At 43.2% G+C, this 22,726-nt stretch overlaps 1 protein-coding gene across 2 annotated transcripts in view; it reads left to right on the forward strand.

The window, feature by feature from the left end:
* DISP1 (dispatched RND transporter family member 1) overlaps window positions 1-22,726 on the forward strand; it is a 135,863-nt gene that overhangs the window by 74,683 nt on the left and 38,454 nt on the right. The window contains exons 1-2 of one of the 2 annotated variants that reach the window (XM_054576632.1): window positions 1,156-1,167; window positions 14,011-14,539. In XM_054576632.1, coding sequence (XP_054432607.1) covers window positions 14,028-14,539 — 512 coding nt within the window. In that variant the 5' untranslated portion in view covers window positions 1,156-1,167; window positions 14,011-14,027. Of the gene's footprint in view, window positions 1-1,155; window positions 1,168-14,010; window positions 14,540-22,726 lie in introns of those variants that run through there. The other variant, XM_054576631.1, reaches the window with a different exon arrangement.

Genomic DNA, 22,726 nt, shown 5'->3' on the forward strand with positions numbered 1-22,726 from the left:
TAGGTTTTGATATATATAATGGATACTTGCCTCTTAGATACATGATTTGCAAATATTTTTTCCCATTCTGTGGGTTGTCTTTCTGATGTACACAAGTTTTTTATTTTGACAAACTCCAATTTTATCTATTTTTCCCCTCCGATTGCTTGTGCTTTTGGTGTTATTTTCTGTAAGTCTGAAAGTGCTGTCTTCATATAATTAGCGCAGCCTGTTAAAAGAATTGTTTGTGCGTTTTTATTAAAGAAGTCCTGAAGAGTTGGATTTCATGGGGTCAGTAAATTATCACTTGTTTGCCAATGGATGGCGTATGTAAATGTGAAGCATTTGTCTGCAGGTATTTACAAGGTTTGTGTGTTGTGGCTGTCGCGGCGTCCAGGCCACACATCTGTTAAGACAGTGTCCAGTTTATTTAACAAACTGCGGTTTTTGTTTGGGAAAACTGAAGAGAAGCACTTACAACTGTTTTAAACAAGACTTCCCTCTTTAATAAAGAAGGCTACTCCTCTTTTGCAAACTATGAACTCTCTGCCCTAAAAAGCAGGGGCTCAAAAGCCATTTGTGAAAGAGCACAAGAATCCCCGGAACTTGGAAATAAACACGGGTTGGTGTTTATTTGTGTTAGTTTAAATGTAGTAGCCCCGCGTGTCAGAAAACTGAATCGGCAACACTTAAGTTAGTCTAAGCAAGCAAATAATATCAGCTACCATGGCTTTAATCTACTAAGTAACTTTAAATCCAAAAGATCAAAGGAACGTATAACCAAAAACAGTCCTTCGTGCAATTCCTTCGTGGAAGCAGGAAAAGGCTAGAAATTACATGTCACCTTCATATCCTGGCTTGCTGACCTCACGCTCAGATCAAGCCCCTCTGCACGCCAGCTGTTACCATTCCTAAGACCTTGCCCCTAGGGGTTAAGTAGGAGAAAAACTCCTGCCCTATAGGAGAGCAAACACTGCGAGTCCCAGCCCCTACCGTGGCTAACTCAAAGCGATCTGCACGTTCTTGTCATTCAGCCTGTCCCGCCGCCCACTGCTGGTCGCTTTCCCTGGGGCTGGGCTCCCGCAGCCTCTAAGGGCTTTCGCGGCTGCGAGCATTTGCCAGCTCCGCCGAGCCAGGGGACTCGCTTCTTTGAACGTCACGGTAATGCCTATCCTTGCGCGTCTCTGTGTGAGTTTGCTGTTTGGGGGGAACTTTCTTTAAAAACGGAATTTTGTTCTGCGCTTCTAGAACTGGATTCAGAATTCCAGCTCACGATTTCTTATGCAGTGTAAACTTGGAACCACTTCTCCATGCATTACAATCCGATGTTTATTTGAATGTAGTCTCGCATAGGAAGCTAAGGCGAAGCTGTTTCTTGGGAAGGTTTATTGAAATGGGCTTGCTTTATGAAGTTGGAGGGAAACCTCAGACTTAAAGCAGTTTATGTTGTTTCCTGCTTTGAGGTTTTTCTTTAACCACTGTCTAAATCAGAGAAGTTTAAAAATATGTGCTTCTCTTATTTCCTGTTGGTGGCAAACTAGATGCAGAATTGTATCGGAATCACTTTGATCACTTTTGTGAATCAAATATTGTAAGAAAGTAATAAAATATTAGCATCTTCCCACCTGTAAAAACAGAACTCTCGTGAAGGTAACCACTTGAGAGCTAAGCTTCCACAGCACGTTTAAGTGTTATCTGTGTTCATTGTGAATGCACAACTGGGCATACCTCTCCCAGTTGTGTTTGACTTGATTAAATGTCTTATGATGTACTGTATGCGTTTTACTTGTAACAATGGTAGTTATAATCGGATTTACTGCTAAAGTAGAAATCAGAATATATTTGCCATATTTACTTTTGCTTAAAATGAGAGTGCATGCTTTATAATGTGACTGGTAGAAAAATTCAAACTAGTTTAACTTGTTTTATTTGCATGTTTGATAGTAAAATTTAAACTTTAAAAAAATGAGGTAAAAATTTCACAAAACTGGCATACTTCATACAAATCACTGACTGACCATAATGACTTTCTTCATTGAAAATGCAAGAAATAGAGAACATACTTCACAATTTGCTAAAATTTGACAGGTATTCCTGTTGAAAGAAAGAATGAAATATGTTCTTTTTACCCTCTAGAGGATTATTAGAGATGATAGTACCTATAATTTTAAAAACCTCTCGTTCCCTTTGGTGGCTGGGAAGCCACCAAACTCCCTAACTAAGCTCTGACCTAGTGTTTCACTTGTAGACAGTGGGGTCACTATTTCCTCTGGTTTTAATGTCTGCTGACACATTTCTACTTTTTAAGATGCTAAAATAAGTGTGTCTTTTTTTTTATGATTTTATTTACTTTAAAATTTCTCGTTTCTAAAAACAATCTTAGAACGCTTTCGGTGCCCAGCTCTTGAATGTGGGATCTTTCACTGGCTCGCCCTCCGTCTGTCACTTTCTGTTTCCGTGTGCAACGCTGAGGCAGAGCGTTCTCCCTGCTCGCCTGGCTTCCTGTAACTACATCTTAGGCCTGGACGATAGAACTGTGAGCACAAGCTATTTGCATTGATTATGAAAAAAAAGTGTAATATTTAAGAATCTGAAGCGATTGTCCTGCAAAGCAGGGTAGAAAAATACACGTTACTGGGTGAAAAAGGTGAAGGGATCAAGGAAGAAAAAACAAACCAACCAGCCGACGCAGAAAACAGCATGGTGATTGCCAGAGGGAAGGCGGGGTGAGGGGAAGTGGAAGGGAGCCAAGGGCGGTGCACGGTGACAGAGACTTGACTCTGGGCGGAATGCGTGAGGCCACGTGCTGGTGTGTGCAAGAGTGTGTCCTCGACGGCTGTATGGCGCTTTTATCAACCAGGGTCACCCCAATAAATTCAGCATAAAGTAGGGAGAGAATACACGTATACACGTTAACCTTGCCTCAGTCTGGGAAATGTGTTATGCAATTGATTCATCCAACATTTTACTCTAATCCCAAACCAATCAACTCCTTTTAGCACCCATTGGGGAACCTGCTTTTCAGCGTTGGCTGGGCACCCGTTCTTGACCTTTCGTCCTAACTGCTCCGATATCTGGGGTTGGATGTGAGCCCTCCAACTGGACAAGTCTTCTCTTACAACTCAGCGCGGGCGATGGGCATCCGTGGCACACTGACCATGTGACCATTTCCTATGTTTTGAAAGAATGGCAATTTCTGAGCACATCCTAACATGAGAAATAGACAAATGAACTGCTTAGCCTGTCAGCCTTTTGGAGAAATACAAAACAAAGCAACTATAATAAATTAGAAAAGCGAGACTTGGTCGAGAAGGTACCTTTGTTTACCTTAATTTCAATTCCTTTATCATTTTAATCTCTAATAAACAGGCTCACTTATACAGACTCACATATTAGATTGCAAGAAAACTACTCACAGGGAACACTGTAGGTGCTTATTATATGCTTACTAAATAAGGTCATTCACCTGTTTCACTGGAAAGTGTGATTTAATTATCTTTGTGAGCAAACAGGAAATCCCACATGAACAGTAAATATAATTTCAATTCATCTAATATATATGAGAAAACAAACAGCAGAACTCACAAGTATTTATAGTGATAATTTAAGTAAGGAATAGAAAAAATTTCCAAAACGTACACCCAGGCCCTTGCTAAGTTAATGTACGACCCAATTCAAGTAAGAAAGAGAGTCAAAATTTGATGTTTTCCTAAGCTTAAAACCTCAAAGTCCTTGAAGTAAGCGATGTCTCTCACTGCGTTTGTTACAAAGCCCAAAAACTTGGAGAGCCGTTTCCCAAGTGGCGCAGGAGACAGAAGGATACCTTTGGGATGTTAGGGGGTGCACTCTGCAGAGAAGAACCCCTCTGGGGAGTTGTTCTAGGAAATCTGATTTGCTGCTTCTCAAACGTCCCTAAACAGCAGGGAGTGGATCCTGGTGGCCTCCGATACTTAGCCTTTGTGGGAAAAGCAGAGGTAATCCTAAGTGCAGTATTAAAAAACAGCACCTTACCATCTAGGTCAAACAGCTTTCAAAGCCTTTATGGTGCTTGGTCTCAGTTTTTGACTGTGTGGAAGACATAAAAATTCACATTCTTTTGCCTCACAGTATGTGGGAATAGAATTTTCATAATTTGATTGACTTAAATCATGGGTTTTTTTTTTTCCTTTGAGCTGCTAAGTTTTGAGGTCTTGAGATGTGTGAAGTATTAAACATTCATGGTGACTTTAGACGACTTGTGATCCGTTCAACAACGTTAGTTAGGCCCAGTAATACGATCCTGGTTCTGAGACAGAGCTGTAGTGATACACATAGTGGGCTCAGTTGTAAACTCGCCTGTTTTGCGATTTCAGTTGAGCCAAAATAGCTTGCAATGAAATATTACGGCCCAACGATAAACCTATCACATCTTGAGGGGCCTGTTTATTACCAAAGCATCTTGTAATTCTTATTTGGCGGGGATGTGAGGTGGAATATAGCAGGCCTGGTATCTGGAAGCTGTCTGATCCTAGAATTGGAACGTTTAAGATGCTTAAAATGCAACCAAAAAAATTTTTTTCTTTTCTGTCACATGCTTCTTTTTGGCATAAAACTTTAGGAAACTTGCTCTTTGACTACAGGGGCTTGGGCTTCACTTTTTAGAGTTTGACAGGGATTGGGGATATGTTTTTTCTTGAGAGTCAAACTCATTAGCTATATCCTAACCTTTATGTAAATGACATATAAGTCATTGAGGCTGTGTGACAACTTGTCTATATTTCCACAGCATTGTTGCACATCGTCTCTGCACTGTTGTCTTTCAAACTAATGTCTCATGAGGGGTTTCTCTTTGCTGCACCTTGTCCCCACTCTTACAGCCTCAAAAGTCCTATAGATGAAGCCTCTTTCCATTGTAACAACAACAACAAAAAAATTAAAGTGAAGATAACCCAAATAATACAAAGCATATCTAACGTGAAGTACCGGGTCCAATTTTTGAATATACAGCAAGGTTCTTCATTTCAAGCCATGTTTTTGGAATGTTGAAGATTTTGAGTGGCAGTCTCTTGCTCTTACGAATTGATCAGCATTAATTTTACAAAGTATGAAACTTTGGTTCTCACCCCTAGCTCACATTAGAATCATCAGGGGAGCATTTTTGAAATGCCAGTGCCTACGCCCCATTACAATATGAATTAAACCGTAACCTACGGGGTGGGCGCTGCGCTGTAATTATTTATTTATTTATTATTGAAGTGATTGTAATGTGTGCAAAGGCCTGGGGCTGCTGCAGTACCGACTCACAACTTTGTGAATATTTATTACATTTCTTGCATTTCCTTCCAGGTTTGCAGCCAAGTAACTGAATGTCTTGGCTGCTTCTTGGGTTAGTTAGCAACCTAGCGGAGGGCTTTCTAGAATTTTTTGATAAGTATTTCTGATTATGGAAAAAACTTCTCTAGTTTTATTTTGTATATTCTTAATTATACAAACGAATTTCAATTAGAATTTCAATTCACCTGCACTAGGAACTCAAAGATTTAAGAAGCCTCTCTCTCTCAATCAAGGGCAATACTATAGACATAGCATTTCATCGGAAGTGTGGGGAGAAGTGGCAAAGGTTCTGTGGAATGATGATTTTATGGATGAACTTGGAAAAGAGATCTCTCTTGAAATACACATGTATGAAGATAAAGTTTATGCTAAAAAGAGGGTGTTATTAGCTATAATTTATCCCAGACTGTGAAAGATCAACTTTATTTTATTCCCACGTTTCCCTTCCACATACTCGTAGATCTGTTACCAAAGGCCCATGGGACGTAAAGTAAATGAGAGAAACGAGATTCCTGTTCCCTCAACCCTGAACCTGCTACTGCTCACCCCTGCAGGCGCATCCACCGTTGCTTTGACGACCTAACTCCTCCCCAGCGGTAGGCTCGCTTCCAGAAGTCAGGGCCTTCAGATTTGCTAGGGCACACGCACTGTGATGTCTTCCTAAGGTCCTCTACCTTTTATTTTTGTTGTTGTTGCATATCTAGGGGAGGGGACTGTATCTGGCAATTTTGTTATTTTATTTTTTCCATCACCATTTGTTCCGCCCCCCTCCCCCACTCTCTTCCACCCCCCCCCCCCCCCCCCGCCGCCCTCTCCCCACACGGTCACCACACTGCTGCGAGTTCCTTCTCCTCTTCTCTTGGCTCGGTCCCTCCACACTCCCAGGCCCCTCTCCCAGAGCTGTCATCCTGCTCTCTTTCTCTGAGTCTGTCTCTCTTTCTACCTTCTTGATAATATCAATTTAATAGGAAAACACTAAGTTTTCATTGTAAAAGAATAGAAAAACATTTTTTTTCTATTTGAATTTTCTTTTGATTTTCTTTTTTCATTGAAAAAGATTGTAATCGCTACTTTTGGATTTTTTTTTGCTTTTTCAGGGTGTGTTGAAAAGCAGATTAATACCTGGGACGTTCTTATGAAATGTTTATTTAGTGGTATAGTATAGATTGTCGAACGGATAATATTGCGTCTTTGAAAAAATGGCTTCTAATGCATTGCACTCTAAGTTTAAGGGGAATAATAACCATGATACTTTATTTTTGTACAGTTCTTTGTTACATATAAAATGTTTATTGGTGATTAAGTGAAGATATTTGTTCGTGTTCTTATTGAAGGAGAGTTTAATGGTAGAAAGTTCACAAACTCGAAGAAAAGTAAGAAAATTTAATTTGTCTCAGAGGGGAGACAAATTAAGTTATATTTTTTAATTTATGTATTAGATTATACGTATTTATTAGATTATATTTCTTTATTTATGACCATTCTTTTTAGTTCCTTAGAAGCACCCAATTCTTCGATTAAAGAGAAAGGTTTTGCTGTCAGGTCACAATGACATTATTTCAAAATGGCCCAAATGCCACATGACCATGAGGATCAATGCTTTGCCTTGTTTTTCGGGTCTCCCTAACATGGGATGTGGGTGGACAGCACCTCTTCTTAATTCAGTGAACGTGTCTCTGACACTGTCTGTGCTGACTGTACCTTTTAAAACTGTCTTGGGAAATACTGAATTCTGAGGCTATTTTTCACAGGCACCTTCAGACTGCATTTTCTATCAGTAGCCTCGAGTGGTCCTATAAAAGCTAGCTGGGCTTGGCAATGCCCTGGAGGCATCTTGAGGTAGTGGAAAAGCCTTAATTTTAGAGAAATACTGGGCTGAGATTGAATTTCAATCATGTGATTTGGATTAGTTATACTTTAATATTTTTGACTCTCGGTTTTCTCAATAATGGTTTAACAATTTCTCCATAGAGGTAAAGAAAGTGTTTCACATAGTGAGATGTTAAAAAAACTCACACACAAAAACATTTTTAATAGTCCTTTCAGGGGAAAAATATTCCTAGAGACAAAACCTGGTCGATGTCCTTTTACCATGTGTTTTTAATAGTCCTCTGACGGAAGATGCCTCAAATACAATTTGTCAGTTTCTCTGGTGCTGGAGAAGCTATTGATTCTCTGGCTGTAGCACTAAGTATTAACAAGTCAGCTTAGTTCCAGTGATCAGAAGTGAGACCATCATTTTAGCCAAAGCATCAAGCCATTAAGGAGGGGCTGTTTTATATTAGAACACGTTTGGTATATGATGGTGCGAGAGTCCCCACACTGCCTTTCTAGCTGGTGTGCAAAGCACTTCCGGTGTCCTTCTATACCCCCTTCCAGCATGCGGACCCCTCAAGAGAGAAAGCTCATCTCGCCCAGGTAACTGGGCAAGGCGCTTCATCCACACAGGCGTTGCGCTGAAAAGACTTAAGATTGCATTGCTTGGTTTTCTATGCGCGTGACAGTTTGAGTCATAAAATAAGCCAGAATTAAACTTGGCTATCAACCAGAATCTCTATTGTTAACATTTGTTACTTTTCTCTGTCTTAATCAGAAAAACGGGCCTTTCTCTGTCAAGGGTTGTCCTCTGCCTGCTTGTTTCGTCCATTTGGCTGTAATTGTGCATCTTGTGGCCATTACTTAGGCCTTAATCTCTTGTAGCCTCCCTGCCTGGTTTGAGGTCCAGCCTTGCTACACGGAGTGTGTTCCAGCGGCCCACTCCAGATGGACTGTCCCAGAATCTGCATTTTAACGACCTTCCCAAGTGGCCCTTAATGTTTGAGAAGCACTGGCTTAGTGTTTTGTATTTTGCCTTGCGAAATCGTGCTACTGGGAGCATTACTCTTCTGAAAAAGATGATTGGCTACAATGTGGGACCTTGTTGGTCCATTTACTGTTAAGTTTGGTGGGAGGAACCTGATGAAGCGAAGGGTTACTCAAGAACACGCTGTCCGAGCTTGTGAATGTAGTTTAGAAGGAAGCCCTCCAAACCTCGGCATCAGGCTCTCTAGCCTTCCCATTCAAGACTGTCTGTCTGTGTCTCGGGCTCTCTTTTGGAAAATGGAGTGGCCGTGCCTGCCACCCCTGTTTTTCTGAGGGCCATTAGGAGGATCAACTCAAGGGAGATCATGCGTGAGAGTGTTTGGAAATACCAGAGAGGTGTCCTATGGCGGCTGCTGATGGGGATGAGGATGATGTACCTTCAGGCTAGACGAGCCCTGTGTTTGTTAGGGATAGTGATGGCTTTGCTAAACCGTTACTGGGGTAATTGGAACAGGTCTTTGTGTCCTCTCCAACGTCACATGTAGATTTCAACTTGACAGTTTTCTGGCCACGCCAGCAGCTCTGACTTCCAATTCAAGTAGTTACTGTGAGGTTTTCCTAACACTCTTTGTTAGATGTGGAGCCACCTAAATATTATGCATCCTTTGGGTAAATTGTGTGTCATTAGCATCTTTAAACAAGTAAAATATCCATAGTTCAAACAGACCCTACTATGATTATATGGTAGCATTTCCAGTGAGGTACTGTTTTTTGTCTTTCAAGCATGGTCATTTCCTTATATCTTGTAGGTGTTAAGTTTCATGAGTCCCAAACCAGAGTAGGATGTAATTGTTTGACCCTTCTAAACCCATGAACTCTGATGACTTTTCTCTCTACATTTCAACATGATTGAAATGTGTCATATTTCTTCTCTGTTGTGTCTGCATAACGCTTATGGAACTAGTCATGGCACTTTTGGTTCATAGATAGCTTTGGTCCAACAAGTAATAATTACGTTTCTAAAATTTGGAAGCTATGAGATAAGATATTTTTTAAATATTTATATATTTTTTCTGAATAGTTTGTATTCATCTGTTCTGGCTTATTAGCTCCTTTTTCATTTCCTGCTCTCTTCAACTGTTTGATATATATGGTGCTGTAAGAGAGCAGATATGCATCAGAAGATAAACAATTTAAACTGCATACAGTGAATAGGTGTCTAGTTATCTTTTAAGGTAAAATGAGTTTGTCTGTTTTTGCATATTAAATAGTAATTGCCTTTTGTTCATTATTAGTCATTGTGCTAGAAACCTTGTGTTTTATTAAAATCCAATATAATTGATTGAAGATACACTTGTAGTAAAAATTATACAGCAAGTAAAATGTGAAAGCCTTCTCTACCCTTCCAAAAGACTCTGTGCACCTCTGCAGCAGGAAACCATGTTAGCATTGTCTTATGTTCTTCTAGAAATTACCTTGTATATTCTAACCACTTATGTGTAGCTCCCTCACATTTTTAACAAAATGGACTCCTACCATATAGGCCAGTCTGCAGCTAGTTTTATTTACACATAAAGATGTCTTTTGGACTTCCTCCTGTAGCAATAATCCTGATCCAACTCATTCTTTTTTGTTGTTGTACAGAATACCCCGTGTAGGGATATGGCAGAATTAATTCTCCCATTAATGAGACTTTAGATTGTTTCCAGTTTTCTCTGGTACAAACAGAGTTGCAGTTAGCAGTTGTATCCATACATTCATCTTTACACCTTGTTCAGGTAGGTCCAAAGATAAAGGCCCAGTACAGTTGTTGGTTAAAGATGAGGGTATTTTAAATTTTGATTAGTTGTGCCATGTTGGTCTCTTAGAGGGTTGTGCCAATGCGCATTTCAAACAGATTCAACTCTAAGAACAATGGAGACTGAGAGACCCTAAGAGTGTAAGTAACGTGACCCAGGTCCTCAAACGATACCAGTACCTGGTATAGTTACCTTCCAAATTCAGACCTACCCAGGCTATTTCTTCCATGATCCAGCTGTCTCGGCTGCCATTTAAAAACATAATTTTGGCTTTCCAACTAGGAAGCAGCATTCTGTATTTTTTAAAAAAATATTCTCATCACTCAACAAAGCAATAATGCTTATTCTTCCACTATAAATACACAGCCCTTTACAGTTTTCAAAACATTTTCCCATTCTTGCAGTAATCCTATGAGATGACCATGGATTATTATCCTGATTTATACGTGTGAAGAACTGAGGCTCAAAGGGGAAGAAAAATACTTAAATGTTAAAATGTAATCCAACGATGGTCCTTGGCCAAAAAGGCCTTCTAGCCCGCACACTGCTGAAGCACCCAGGACTTTAAAGTGCTGGTGGAGAAGGGGAGAGGGAGAGTGGGATTTGCGGCTTTGTTGACGCATCACACGCGTGAACAACAGGAAATACACTGAAGTCTCTGGCCACGGGCCCTATCATTGCTGAGCCAGTGCCTCAGGACCAGCTCTCTCCTGGCAGCCCCTGCATGTTACGGCCCTGGGCAAAACAGGTGATTTCAACGTCGCCGTCTCTCAAAGTTGTTCCTGATGTTTGACCCCAAACTGACTGGAAACGTCCACCATCCATACTATGATCACTGCATTTATCATCACAGGGCATTGCATTTACTGTCACACAATAGTTCCTTTCTGTGATGTGGCCTCTTCCTCTAGCTCATCTGCCTTCCTGTTCTATCCTAGGCTCAGGTTACATTTTTTCCTCATTTGTCTCAGTTCTAAAGAGATAAGATCTCTCCCGGCCTCTGGTCAGCTCTTGACCTCAGATGTAAACTTTGCTGGCTCTCCTGGTCCCCTGAATTCCTGTGCAAATACATCCCTGGGACGAAATTCATAGACGTTTCTTAGAACAATTTCTTTCTGGTTTTGCTTCTTCTTATTTTTTACTTATAATTCATAACTTATTTATAAAGTCAATTTGGTTTTTCTCATTTTATGATTAAAGACACAACCATAGAAAGCTCATGTGACTTACTTCAACTACAAGCCAAAGCCAGAGTTCAAATTATTCTTTACTATCCACTAGTTCCTACTTTGCTGCAAAAAGTCTCCAAGTTTCGAAACAGGTTTTGTTCCAAAAATTCATTTGTAAGTCAGTTATTTGGCATTTGAACTGCATTTTACCACAGTGGGGGAAAAAATGTTATAAATGGTGATTAAGTCCCTTGGCTGGCCTGCAGAAATCCATTTAACTCTTATGTAACTACAAAATGATTCATTTGTAATGAAAATAAGAGGGAATGATAGTTGTAATTCTGGTTACCACGAAAAAGAGAGATTGTTTTCTCCTGAAGAGAAGCAGATTCAGCTAAAAGATAGGGGAACAAAAGCAGTTGACAAGCGCCCAGAGGGGATTTCGGGCACTTTGAAGGGTGTTAGAGATAGATGACACTGTTTTAAGCCCAGTTTCACTTGAAAACTTTGAGGATTTTGTTGTTAGAGACTTCCCACTAGCATAACTCACCTGACAGCTGTGATTAGAGTCAATAGGATGGATTGAATTACTTTTAAAAAAAACCCAAAACTCTCGGAGATATTAACCAACCTGGGGTGGTAGAACCAAACCCTCAAACCAGAAAAAGTCTTCCTTCTATCCTCCTGGTGGAAGCGTTAGCGGGAATCGGGATGTTCCCATTGGTCCCAGCAGGTCCGTCACGTGGGGTAGCTCAGCCTGTGGCTGGAGAGAGGGCGTGGCAGCACGAGTGATGGGCGTGGCCTGTGCCTTCGGCCTTGGTGCAGTGAGAGGCTCTGCTTCCGGGAAATGGCAGCGTTTGTCTGATGTTTGCCTCTTCCGTTGTCTACACTGCCTTTCACTTAAGCATACAAATAAATGTCTTAAACTTCACCTGACTTTTTGAAATCTAATGCCTTTCCAGGTGGCCCTTCTGCGTTATTGTTTTCAGAGTGTTTGCATACAGCTTTTTTCTTTTGATAACAACACAAGGGAAGAAACATTCTTTGCAGACCGAAGCCCAAGTGGGCTGGTCTGGCTGAGCCGGCTCACCAAAAGAAAGGGAGGCTCGGAAGAGGAGTTGGCGTCCCCGGGGTCAGGCTAGGACCCCGCCCTGCCCTCCCACTACCTGGGCAATAGAACACAGTCAGCTGCCATTGCTTTGTGTTGGGTATGGTAGTTGAATGTTTTACAAAACAAGTAAAACTGTGTTTTATAGTATATATTTGTACCCAGGAGTGATTCAGTGAAGGAGAGAGCAGCTCTATTTACCACGACAATTCAGAAACCCCACAGCTTCATAGAAGGACGTTGGGGTTGGCAGCCCACTTTCAAAGGTGACAAGGCTATGAGAGAAGGAACATCCGCCTGCTTTGATATATGTTTTAATATTTATAAATGTTTTGCCTTTTCATTGAAACAATTTATAAAATTCAATGTCTTCTTAGCTTTGATGTTTCTCTAATGGAGTGTGTGTGTGTGTGTGTGTGTGTGTAAGGAGTTTTATCTAAAAGGTGAATAAGTGAATAATGCTAAATTTATGTCCTACCGTAATGAGTATCTTCAGGGATGATGATTTGGATGGAAACTTGATGCATTGTGCCGGCCTGTTGTGCTCAGAAATGCCCCTGTTGAGTAGCTTTAGATTGGGTGAAAACATGCCTGTACTCAGACCGAAAAGAGATGATTTCGCCTGGTACCCGTGTGTCTGTGCAAAGTGCGCAGAGATTTCTCCGGATGCTGTTTCTCTGCGTGGAAGAAGGCTAAGCCAGAGTGTGCATTCCTTTTTTTTCTTGTTGGCTTTCATGTAAGGTTAAGTAGACCAATAATAGCATTTGATGACCCATCTTTTTAACTGCAAATTTCCAGATTTTGTGTGTATGCTGGTCAGGGGGTGGTGAGCGGCGGGCGGGGGGGAGGGAGGGAGGAGGTCATCTGTTTTTGCTTTTATTTGTTGACTGGACAGAAATATGTTACTGGTAATTTGAGGGTTTTCTTTTCTTTCCTTCTTCTTCTTCCTTCTTTCTTCTTCTTCTTCTTTTTTTTTTTTAATTTGAAGACCTGGACCCTTTGGTGGAAGGGGAAAAGTTAAGAACAGAAATCTCATTTGAAGCAAATGCTGCCCACACTATTATTTTTCTCACCTGCAAGCAACGAATGCTACCTGTAGTACATAACATACAAAACAATAAGTTCATGGCAACTTACATGGCATGTTTGGTCGCTATTTTTTTCAGCATTGTATGTATTGGAGTAGTGGATAAACCTTTGGTGTCTGATACCTCGTTTGCCACGATTCTTTGCTTAGCTGATTACTTTTTAGTTCCTTTTGTTTATTCTTATTCTAGGACCTGAGTGACTTCGAGGAAAAATTCTATTTTCTTGACATTTTTCTAAGACATAAGACATTCTTAAGATTAGTGACATTATTTGAACCGACACAGCTTACCGCCCTGAGGGGCCCTTCCTGTTGCCCCCCCTCCCCCACCCCACACCCCCATCCTGGGGGCAGGCCGCCCCAAGCAGGATAGTGCTGAAAAGCCAAGGACGATATTGGTATTCTCGCCCTTCTTCCTCCTCCTCTCCGCACCCTAAAATCTTAACTGATACTTGCAGCTCTAGGACGGGGTGGGGGGAGGGTGGGGGGAGGTAAAGAAGGGCATTGAAAGGAGGGGCAGGAAGTAGGCAGGACAGGAGAGGGTTCTCGGGTGCATGAAGTGGCCGGGAGGAAAGACGAGGAGGACTGGGGTGTCGCCAGGCTCTGTTGCACCGACCAGTCCCGGGAGCCTTGTCACGGCTCCCGCCAGAACCCTCGTTTTCACAGGGCTGTGCTGGAGGAGCCTGCCTGCCTTCCCCGCAGACGTGCCAGCCTGGCTGTGCCCGGATGACTCTGTCCCCTCCTTCTCCGCAGGGTCGCCGGACGCGAGCATGGCTCTGAGCAACGGCAGCGGCAGCGAGTGTGCGGCGCTGAGCCCCGGCGGCGTGGCGGCCGGGCCGCCCCACCCCGGCCACCTCCCCGCCTGCGACGGAGACCCCGCAGCGCAGCAGCTCACCCCGAAAGAGGCACCGAGAGCGAAAGCGAGCCCCAACGGCTGCCTGCCGGCGAACGGCACGGTCAGGTCCTCCTTCCTGCCGGCCGACAGTCCCCGAGCCACGCCGCTGGTGTCCCCCGGCTGCCCGCCCTGCCCGTACCACCACGCGCTGACGAGCCATAGCGGCCACCACGAGGGCGCCCCCGAGGCCGGCTCCGCGTCGCCCGCGGCCCTGGCCGCCTGCTGCCTGCAGCAGCCCTCGGAGTACACCGTGGCGCTCTGTCCCCACCACGCCCCTGTCTATCAGGCCGCGTGCTGCCTCCAGCCCTCGCCCTCCTTCTGCCTGCATCACCCGTGGCCCGACCACTTCCAGCACCAGCCGGCGCCGCGGCACCTGGCCAGCATCCGGTGAGTGGTCCCGGGCCGCGCTCGCGCGAGCATGCGTAGTCAGCCCCCCCCCCGTGAGCGTGACAGCTCGTGTTGATGTCCGCAAAGGGGCAGAAACACGCGACAGAGGAAGAAAACCAATGGAAATGCATGTTTTGTGGACTGCGTAAAGCCTACTGAAATGCCAATAACACAATGCCGTATCTGTTTTATCCATTGACGCCTCAGTCCTTCAAACCGTCCCTCCCTGCTCCCTCTCTGCTAGCTGTCCCGGCTAGGCCTTGAGCTACGAAGTTCAGTAAAATGTTGTATTAGTAGTAGTTTCTGTTATCAAACATGCGGAGGCTGCCTGAACAGGAGCCTTTGGTTTTCTATGATTGGTAGTGATCAACCGTTGTGGGAAAGGAAAGTACAAAGCCAGGTGCTTCCTTGTGGCTGTCTCCACAGTGGCGATTCATGTGGCAGGGGCAACTATGTCGGGCGTTCAGATCAGACGAAAGCAACATGCCTTTTCATAGCAGATGTCCTACGCAGCCTAGGACCTAAGACATATTTTTTGTAAAGTACTTGCTGATCCAGTTGATTGGAGAGTAAGTACTAGAAAAATCTCTATCATTTTCAGGTCCCCTTCACTGCGCAGCCCGTAATTTTCTCATTGTTAAGTGATGTGCATTGCGGGTGAGCACTGGTAATAGATTTGGTCAAATACGAAGTGCCCTGTAGAGACCAAGTATTATTTTACATTTTTGGGTAATAAAAAGTTTTAAAAGAGATAGAAGAGAGCACATTCCCTTTTTTAAAATTAGGGTATAATTTACATGCAGGGAGACGCTCATTATCTTAGGTCGGCAGTTTGATTAGTTTCAGCAAGTGTACACACCCGTCTAACCCATCGTGCGTGGTTCAGCGTAGAACATTTCTATCACCCCACAAAGTTTCCTCCTCTCTCTTCGTGGGCACTTCTCTCTTCCCCCGAAGCAATCACTGTTCTGATTACCATACATTTGCTTGGCCTACTCTAAAACATCTTATGAATAGAATCATAGTATGTGCTCTTTGGTGTCTGGCGATTTTGACTCAGCTAATACACAGTTAGTTTCCCTTTTCATTGCTGAGTAGTAATGCATTGCATGCATGTAGCAAACTCACTTTTAATTAATGAGTCAGCCCTAAAGTTAGTAACACCCAGGGATGTAAAATACAGCCTGGTGATGATAGGGGATAATACTGTGTTGTATATTGGAAAGTTGCTAAAAGAGTAGATCTTAAAAGTTTTCATCACAAGAAAAAGAAGTTTCTGTAACTGTGTACGGTAGTGGATGTTAATGAGACTTACTCTGGCGATCGTTTCACAGTATGTGCACTACAAATAGTGATTCATTATGTTAGATACCTGAATGTAATACAATGTTACATTGTTATATAGTCAATTATAGCCATAATGTTATAGAGTCAATTACATATCAATTTTTAAAAAAAGAATCAGATGCACACAGGCAATAAGGAATAAATCTATTCTACCTTTATAAGGTTTTAGATGCTGTTGAGATTGTCTGGTTTGACTCTAAAAAGAGCGGAAGAGGAAGATGAGGGAAGAGGATGGGGGGTGGTCCTCTTCTGTGTGTCCCTACATTTTCCCGTGGCAGATGTGAGAGTTTCAGTTCCAGAACTGTGATAAGAACAGGCACCAAAACCATTTCTTAGATTCGGCCTGACAGTCCTGTGTTGCATGAGCAGCTTTAGACTCTTTCCACTTTAACTTGTGTAAATAGTTGATTTTGAAATTCCATGGTCATAAATATTGATGTTTTGGAATCATAAATTATGGTTGCAGAATATGGGATGAGATAGTTCTATATTTTGAAGCTGATCCCTCCTTTTAAAAAACTTCACAAAATATTAAAACTATGGGCAAGTAACCAGTTCGTTCAATGTGGCGGGTGTGTCAGTATTTTCAAGACTTGGCTTAGCATTTCCCAAAGACCTAATTTTAAAGGAATGAGAATCCTATGTACATACAACTTTAAATTAAACAGAATGGCATTAAAAAACAAACTAATAAAAATGCATATTTATCCATCGTGAACATTTGTAGAAGAAATTGGAATATTATGTGAAAAATTTTTTATATTTAGAATTTTTCTCTGGAATCTGAGCCTTTTGATCAACTCTTTGTAACAAGACATAGAATCTTTCAAAGATGGCTGCAAAGGAATGCTTGGTGTCCAGTTGTGGGTATTACTTACTTTATTGTAAAATGTGTGCTTCCAGCAGTACTTTCCAATTTTCTACACTTGTCTACTTATATAACCAAAGTTGACTGAATATTTACATGTGCCAGGCACCGAAGATGTAATTCTAAGTAAGCTGAGACCTGTTTTTGCCTTCCGAGAGCTATAAGGCAGCGGGAAGGGAGACGGAAAAGCAAACAGGCAGCTACAGTATTGTGGTAAGCGCTACCAAGAAGAGCTCACAGGGCCAAAGATGGGAATAGAAGCGACAGGTGAGAGGGGGTTGTCTAGTAGATGGCAGGAACAGTTTGTGCAAAGATTACAAAGTTTGTGCGTGAGCGCAGCTTCAACCCGGTTCCGCGTGGAGGGAGAGTGGGAGGAGAGGCGAGGTGTGCTGGGGCCAAGTCCTGAGGACAGTCACTCGCATTAAGGAGAGCTCTAGGCTTTGCCCCGAGGCCAGTGAGGAGGCATTGCAGATTTTGGGGGGTGCACGGGTTTTTAAATTGTGGAGGAAATTGTGTGTGTGTGTGTGTGTGTGTGTATGGTATCATTTAACCATTTTAAGCGTACAGTTCAGTAGCGTTAGGTACATCCACATTACCATGCGGTCACCACCACCATCCATCTCCAGAACATTCTTCGTCTTCCCAAATGGAAACATCACACCCACTAAACAGTAATTCCCCTTTCCACCCCAAGCGCCTGCCAACCTCCATTCTACTTTCTGTCACCAAGAATTTGACTATTCTAGGTGCCTCGTATAATTGGAATCACATAGTATGTGTCTTTTTGTGAATGGCTGATTTCACTAAGCAAGGTTCCCTTAAGGTTTACCCAAGTCATAGAGCAGGCCAGAATCTCCTCCCTTTGGAAGGCTGAACAGCGCCCCACTGTACGTATGCGTGCCCCACGTGGTGTTTTTCCATTGGTCTGTCAGGGGACAGCTGGGCTGCCTCACCTTTTGGCTGTCGTGAATAGTGCTGCTGTGAACAGGGGTAAACCAGTATCTCTTTGAGTTTCTGCTTTCACTTCTTTTGGATATAGACCCAGAAGTACTGTTACTGCATCATATGGTAATTCTGTGTTTAACTTTTTCGGGACTCACCAAACTGTTTCCACAGCTGCTGTGCTATTTTACATTCCCCCCAGCAGTGCACATCCTTGCTAACCCTTGATTTAAAAAAAAACAAACAAAAAAAACAGCTATCTTAATGGCTGTGGCATTACAGATTTTTAACCAAAAAAAAAAATCAAACATACTGTGAATTTCACATTTTAGAGAGGCCCGTAATCTGCATTGTGGAGAGCAGACCAGACCGGTTCAAGCTGTTGAAGAGAGGAAGACCTTCCTTAGAAGGCTTGTCGCAGCAATTCGGGCGAGAGGTGATGGTGACTTGAACCAGGGTTTAAAAATAATCCCTTGCGAGAGAGATTTACAAGGGAGAATCTACTAGCTCCTGTGAACAGTTGTGGGCGTGGGGAAGAGACACAACTGATTTTCAGTTTCCTGGCTTGAGCAACTGGGTAGGTAGGTGGTCATTCCAATTGCTAAGATGGGGGAGACAGGAGAAAGAGAGAGAAGGGCTCCAAACTAACAGAGCGGGGCACTGACTCTCCTGGGCGCAGTAACAGTGAAAGAGTGGCATCCTTCGCCCTTTCTTGAAAGAGTGAGGGTTCTGGGTGACAGGTGACAATTGCGTTGAGGATAACGGCAGCGTTGGAGGTTACCTTGGAATGAATACTGAGGCACTGAGGCTCAGGCCAGCGTGCACTTATTTACAAGACCGTGCTCTGGGCAAGGCCCTGGCCCAGCTGCTGGGTCTCGGCCTCAGGCCAGTGAGAGATCCACGCAAGCAAATGTGGGCGTGGGTTTAGCTACTGGGTGAGGAAGAGCGGGCCAGTTTGGCAGGTCCTCACAGGAGGTCCTTGCTAAGAAATGCTGAAAACACGGATGTTACCTGACGCTTCCCTGCCTTTCACTAGTTCCTCTACCCAACACTTCTGGGAAAGTTATTAGAACAAAGACTCTAGAAGCTGATGTCTACCAGGAACTTGAACTAAGGATCCTTTTAGTGTCCTTTTGTGATTTATTGCGTGTTGCTTTTCATTATAATCTCAAATACTTAATGAAGCATTATTCACTTAATGTTTAAGAGGTACTTGTGACTTGGTAAAGGTAGATGGTGGTCACATTGCCTTTAAGGGTCTCTTGAAGGTCGACAGCCTTAGACTAGCATCGTGCACAGGTTCAAAGCATTTTCAATTGCTGTTGCTTTGTGTGCCTTCACCACAAGTGAGCCCAGGTAGTTGGCATTTTGTTTTATTTTTTTAAGTTTTTATTTGTTTATAAAGCACTTTAACCAGAGTGCATGTTTTAAAGAGCCAAATAGAAAATGTAATTTTATCCTAGCCCATTTGCCACTTCCTTTCCATTGTACATACTCTCATTCTCTTCTCCCTGCCTTTTGTAATACAGTAGGTTCGCTTTCGTCCCTTCTTGAATCTCTAGGCTGTAATAAATCTGTCCAACAGATTCGTGCTGTCATTCACTTCTGTGGAGTTTTTACCCCTCTTGGGTTTCTTTCTTTCTTTCTTTTTTTTTTTTTTTTGCTCTTTAAAGTTCTCTGTTAATCTTCTGATTGATAAAATTCAGGTCACAGGTAGTTTAAATTCCATTTATCCCCAGATATTAAGTATTTTAAATAGATGTTGTGTTAAAGTTTCTGGCTTTGTCATCTGTGCATTCCTGTCCTCATCATACTCATCGCTCAGCCATTTGTGAACGTCGCCAGTTAGAACCCAAAGAATTCAACATGGCAGAAGGTTGCCTCTGCCCACCATGAGAGAGGGCCCGCCCCCACGTCACTAGGGGAGCTAAAAGATACAATGGGTCTATGAAGAAGGTTCTTGTGCAGTGGAAACAACAGAGGACTCTGGGAATTCAGAGGTGGGAAGGACCCCTGTAGGTGGAGGAGGTCGGGGACAGTCTGACTGAGAAGAGAGAACCGAGTCACCCTTGAAGGGTGACGAGGACCTGATTAAAGGACTGGAGGAGGCAGGCCATGGGGCGGGGGGAGTGTAAGGGGAAAACATGCAAACATAAAGTCACGTAAAGAGAACAGGATGGCCAGAGGGAAGGGATCATTTGGATAGTCACGAGCGATGATAGCTTTTCCCCATTCCCCATCCAGAGCACAGTCAAGTTGCCGGAGAGGCTGTGTGCTAATGGTCTGCTCTTTGTCCTACAGAGATCTGGAAAATGTCTCTCAGGACCCAGTCGCGTTCCATGTGCGCTGGTTGAAGCAAACTATTCATTTGGGATCTTCTTATTGCCATATTAAATGGAAAGGGTAATGGTTTATGACAATTAATAAGGGGTTCTGCATCCAAAAATAGCATACAAAATTTCTAATCCAAACTGTACTTACCCTTTAATTTGGTGTTGCAAAGAAATGTGCCTGACTCTACCAGAGGACTTCGTAAGGGATACTTGGCAATGCCACAAACTCATTATCATGGTAGGGAACCTGTGATAGTTTTGGGTACTTGCCAAATGCGTTTTTATTTCCCTGAAGGTGATTTTGGGGACAGATGGTCAGTTTGAGTGTTCCCTGTGGCACCTTGGAGGAATTACAGCCACGCAGGGTTAAGAAGACTTGGCACAGAGGAGCCCAACATCCCCCAGCGTTAGCTGAGCCCCTTAAAGGTTAAACAAACATCATCACCGCACCCCCTTGTACATTGTGACTGTATAATTTTTTGTAATCTCTATTTCCTTTCTCTCGCGCCTCTTTATTAATTTTCCAATTTCTGACTCACTTTTCTCAGAGGTTCTCTTTTTGTTTCCCCTTAGGACGCTAGTTACTCCTGTGAAGGGAGCTGTGTAGAAATAAGAAATCTTGTCTTATGTTGAAAGAGGTAGAAACTGCCACTTGAAAGCTTGTTCCTTTGTATATGTTGGATCAGAACGTCCAGGGGTAAAGTTATGGCTCTGAGCGCCGTTTTCCGGAGTGTCTTCCTTTGCTACACCCGGCCTTCAGTGATCGCCCTTTCCCTTCCCTGCGCCTGATGATCGTGTTATTGTACTTAGCTAGGAGACTTGAACCAGAGGTCGCTTTGAACACTCCATTGGCAACATAGCATAAACCTGGGCATTGACACCGACCCCCGAGCCTCCCATTTGCCCAAATCACCAGACTCAACCCAGATGGCCTTTCCAAGATGCTGGAGCAATGAACGGGCAAATTTGAGGTTAATTACTCAGCTATTTAGCAAGTAATTCATGAGTACTTACTCAGTGTTAAGTGCTGGGGACAGAGTTAAAAACAGCCATATTGGTCCCCAGCTTCAAAGATGTGGCAGTTACGTGGGCAGGGTGAGACACTTGGATTCAGCACGAGCCTCCCACAGGCAGCCATAGGTAGCCTCCTCTGAGGAGCAAATACGGACCAAACGCTGCTGGGTCCCACAGAGCACAGAGGTCAAACGCCAGTGCTTTTGCAGGGGCACAGCCAGTTTATCTATTACCACAAAGACAAAGCCAGATGAGAGTGTCACAAATTCATTTCCTCCTCTTTTCCTCTCTGAGCACGGAAAGCAGACTAATAGCTAAATAATCCTTTGTCTTTATTTATCGGTATCAACCGTGACCAGTCCAGGACTGTGTGACAGGTGCCTTTTGCAAGAAGAGCTGGTCAGACTGCATTCTGCACACCTGTGCTGTTCCCTAGTGTCCAATAAAGTGGAGAATTCAGCTCCTCTGTCACACCTGGCGCATGTCAGCGCCCCAGAGCCACCATGGCTCATGGCTCCCACATCGGACAGCACGGATATAGGCCATTTCTGTCACTGCAGAAAGTTTTTCGGGACAGAGCCTTCTTTCTTGGCTGTTAAAACAACCTCCGTGGCAGCAAATGGAACACATATGGCGTGGAGTAAACGGCAGTATTTGACAAGGAACACCATTTTTTGTCCACATAGTTGCAGTTTGACTGCTTGTGTTTTGTTTAAAATGTGGCAAAGAAATGACAAAAGCTAAAATCGCTTTCCTTCCCCCGTATTGTAAAGATAACCTTGAACATCTCCTAGACGCCCCCATTCCATCCCACAGAACCACAGCCATATCGTTATTTGCATCACTCTGAAGACACAGTATCCGTTGACTTAGTTCATAGTTGCCTGGGCTTTTTGAAAGTACATCTAAAATACCAAAGTAAGAATAAAGGCGTTCTCAAGGCAGGTGAGCGCCGCCAGCCTGCAGAAGTAGCCGTGGGCGCTGCAGTACAACCCTCATCTCTCTTATTTTTCTCGCTTTCCTGTCTGCACAACACCAGGTAGCCAGAGCGTGGGCTTTAGAAGACATGCAATGCCTTTGAATCTTGGCCCTGCCATTTGCCAGCTTTGTGGTCTTGGGCAGGTATCTCAGCTCCTCAGCCTCAGTTCCTGTCTCCACAAGTAAGAGTCACATCCCAGTGGCCATTTTGCACATCGCATGGTGTCTGGAATCCAAGACACCGTGCTACGGTCTCCTTTCTTCCCTTGGTTCCTTCATTTTCTCCTCTTTTCTGTTGTTGTCCTCTGCTGCCTTCGTGAATTCTGTTAGTACTGTTTTGGAAACCAAGATATTCCTGAATCCTGATTCAGGCCAGTAGTGCTTTCGGTTCTTTCTCACTTGCATAGTTCGCCCCATCAACCTGCAGGGAAGAACAAGTGGAAAAGATGGTCACAGATTTGCCTTCCGAGAGGAAACGGGGGCTGTTGGGAATAAATGGGCCTCTCCAGCCCCAAAGACGCAGAGCTTTTGTACTAATTATATAATCTGATTATGATAGTTAATTTTAGAAGTCTGGTAAGATCCAATCTTGATTTCACTGAAACCAAGGTTTATTTTTACTTTCCTTAAAGTGGTCCAAATTAACTTCTTAAAACAGGATAATGTTTGTAAAATTTAAAATGTTCCAAGCTTGCTTGCCAAAGT

The sequence above is a fragment of the Pteronotus mesoamericanus genome, unplaced genomic scaffold (assembly GCF_021234165.1).
Source record: "Pteronotus mesoamericanus isolate MK-2021 breed Mesoamerican mustached bat unplaced genomic scaffold, CSHL_Meso_final contig_347, whole genome shotgun sequence".
In the NCBI taxonomy this organism is placed as follows: domain Eukaryota; kingdom Metazoa; phylum Chordata; class Mammalia; order Chiroptera; family Mormoopidae; genus Pteronotus; species Pteronotus mesoamericanus.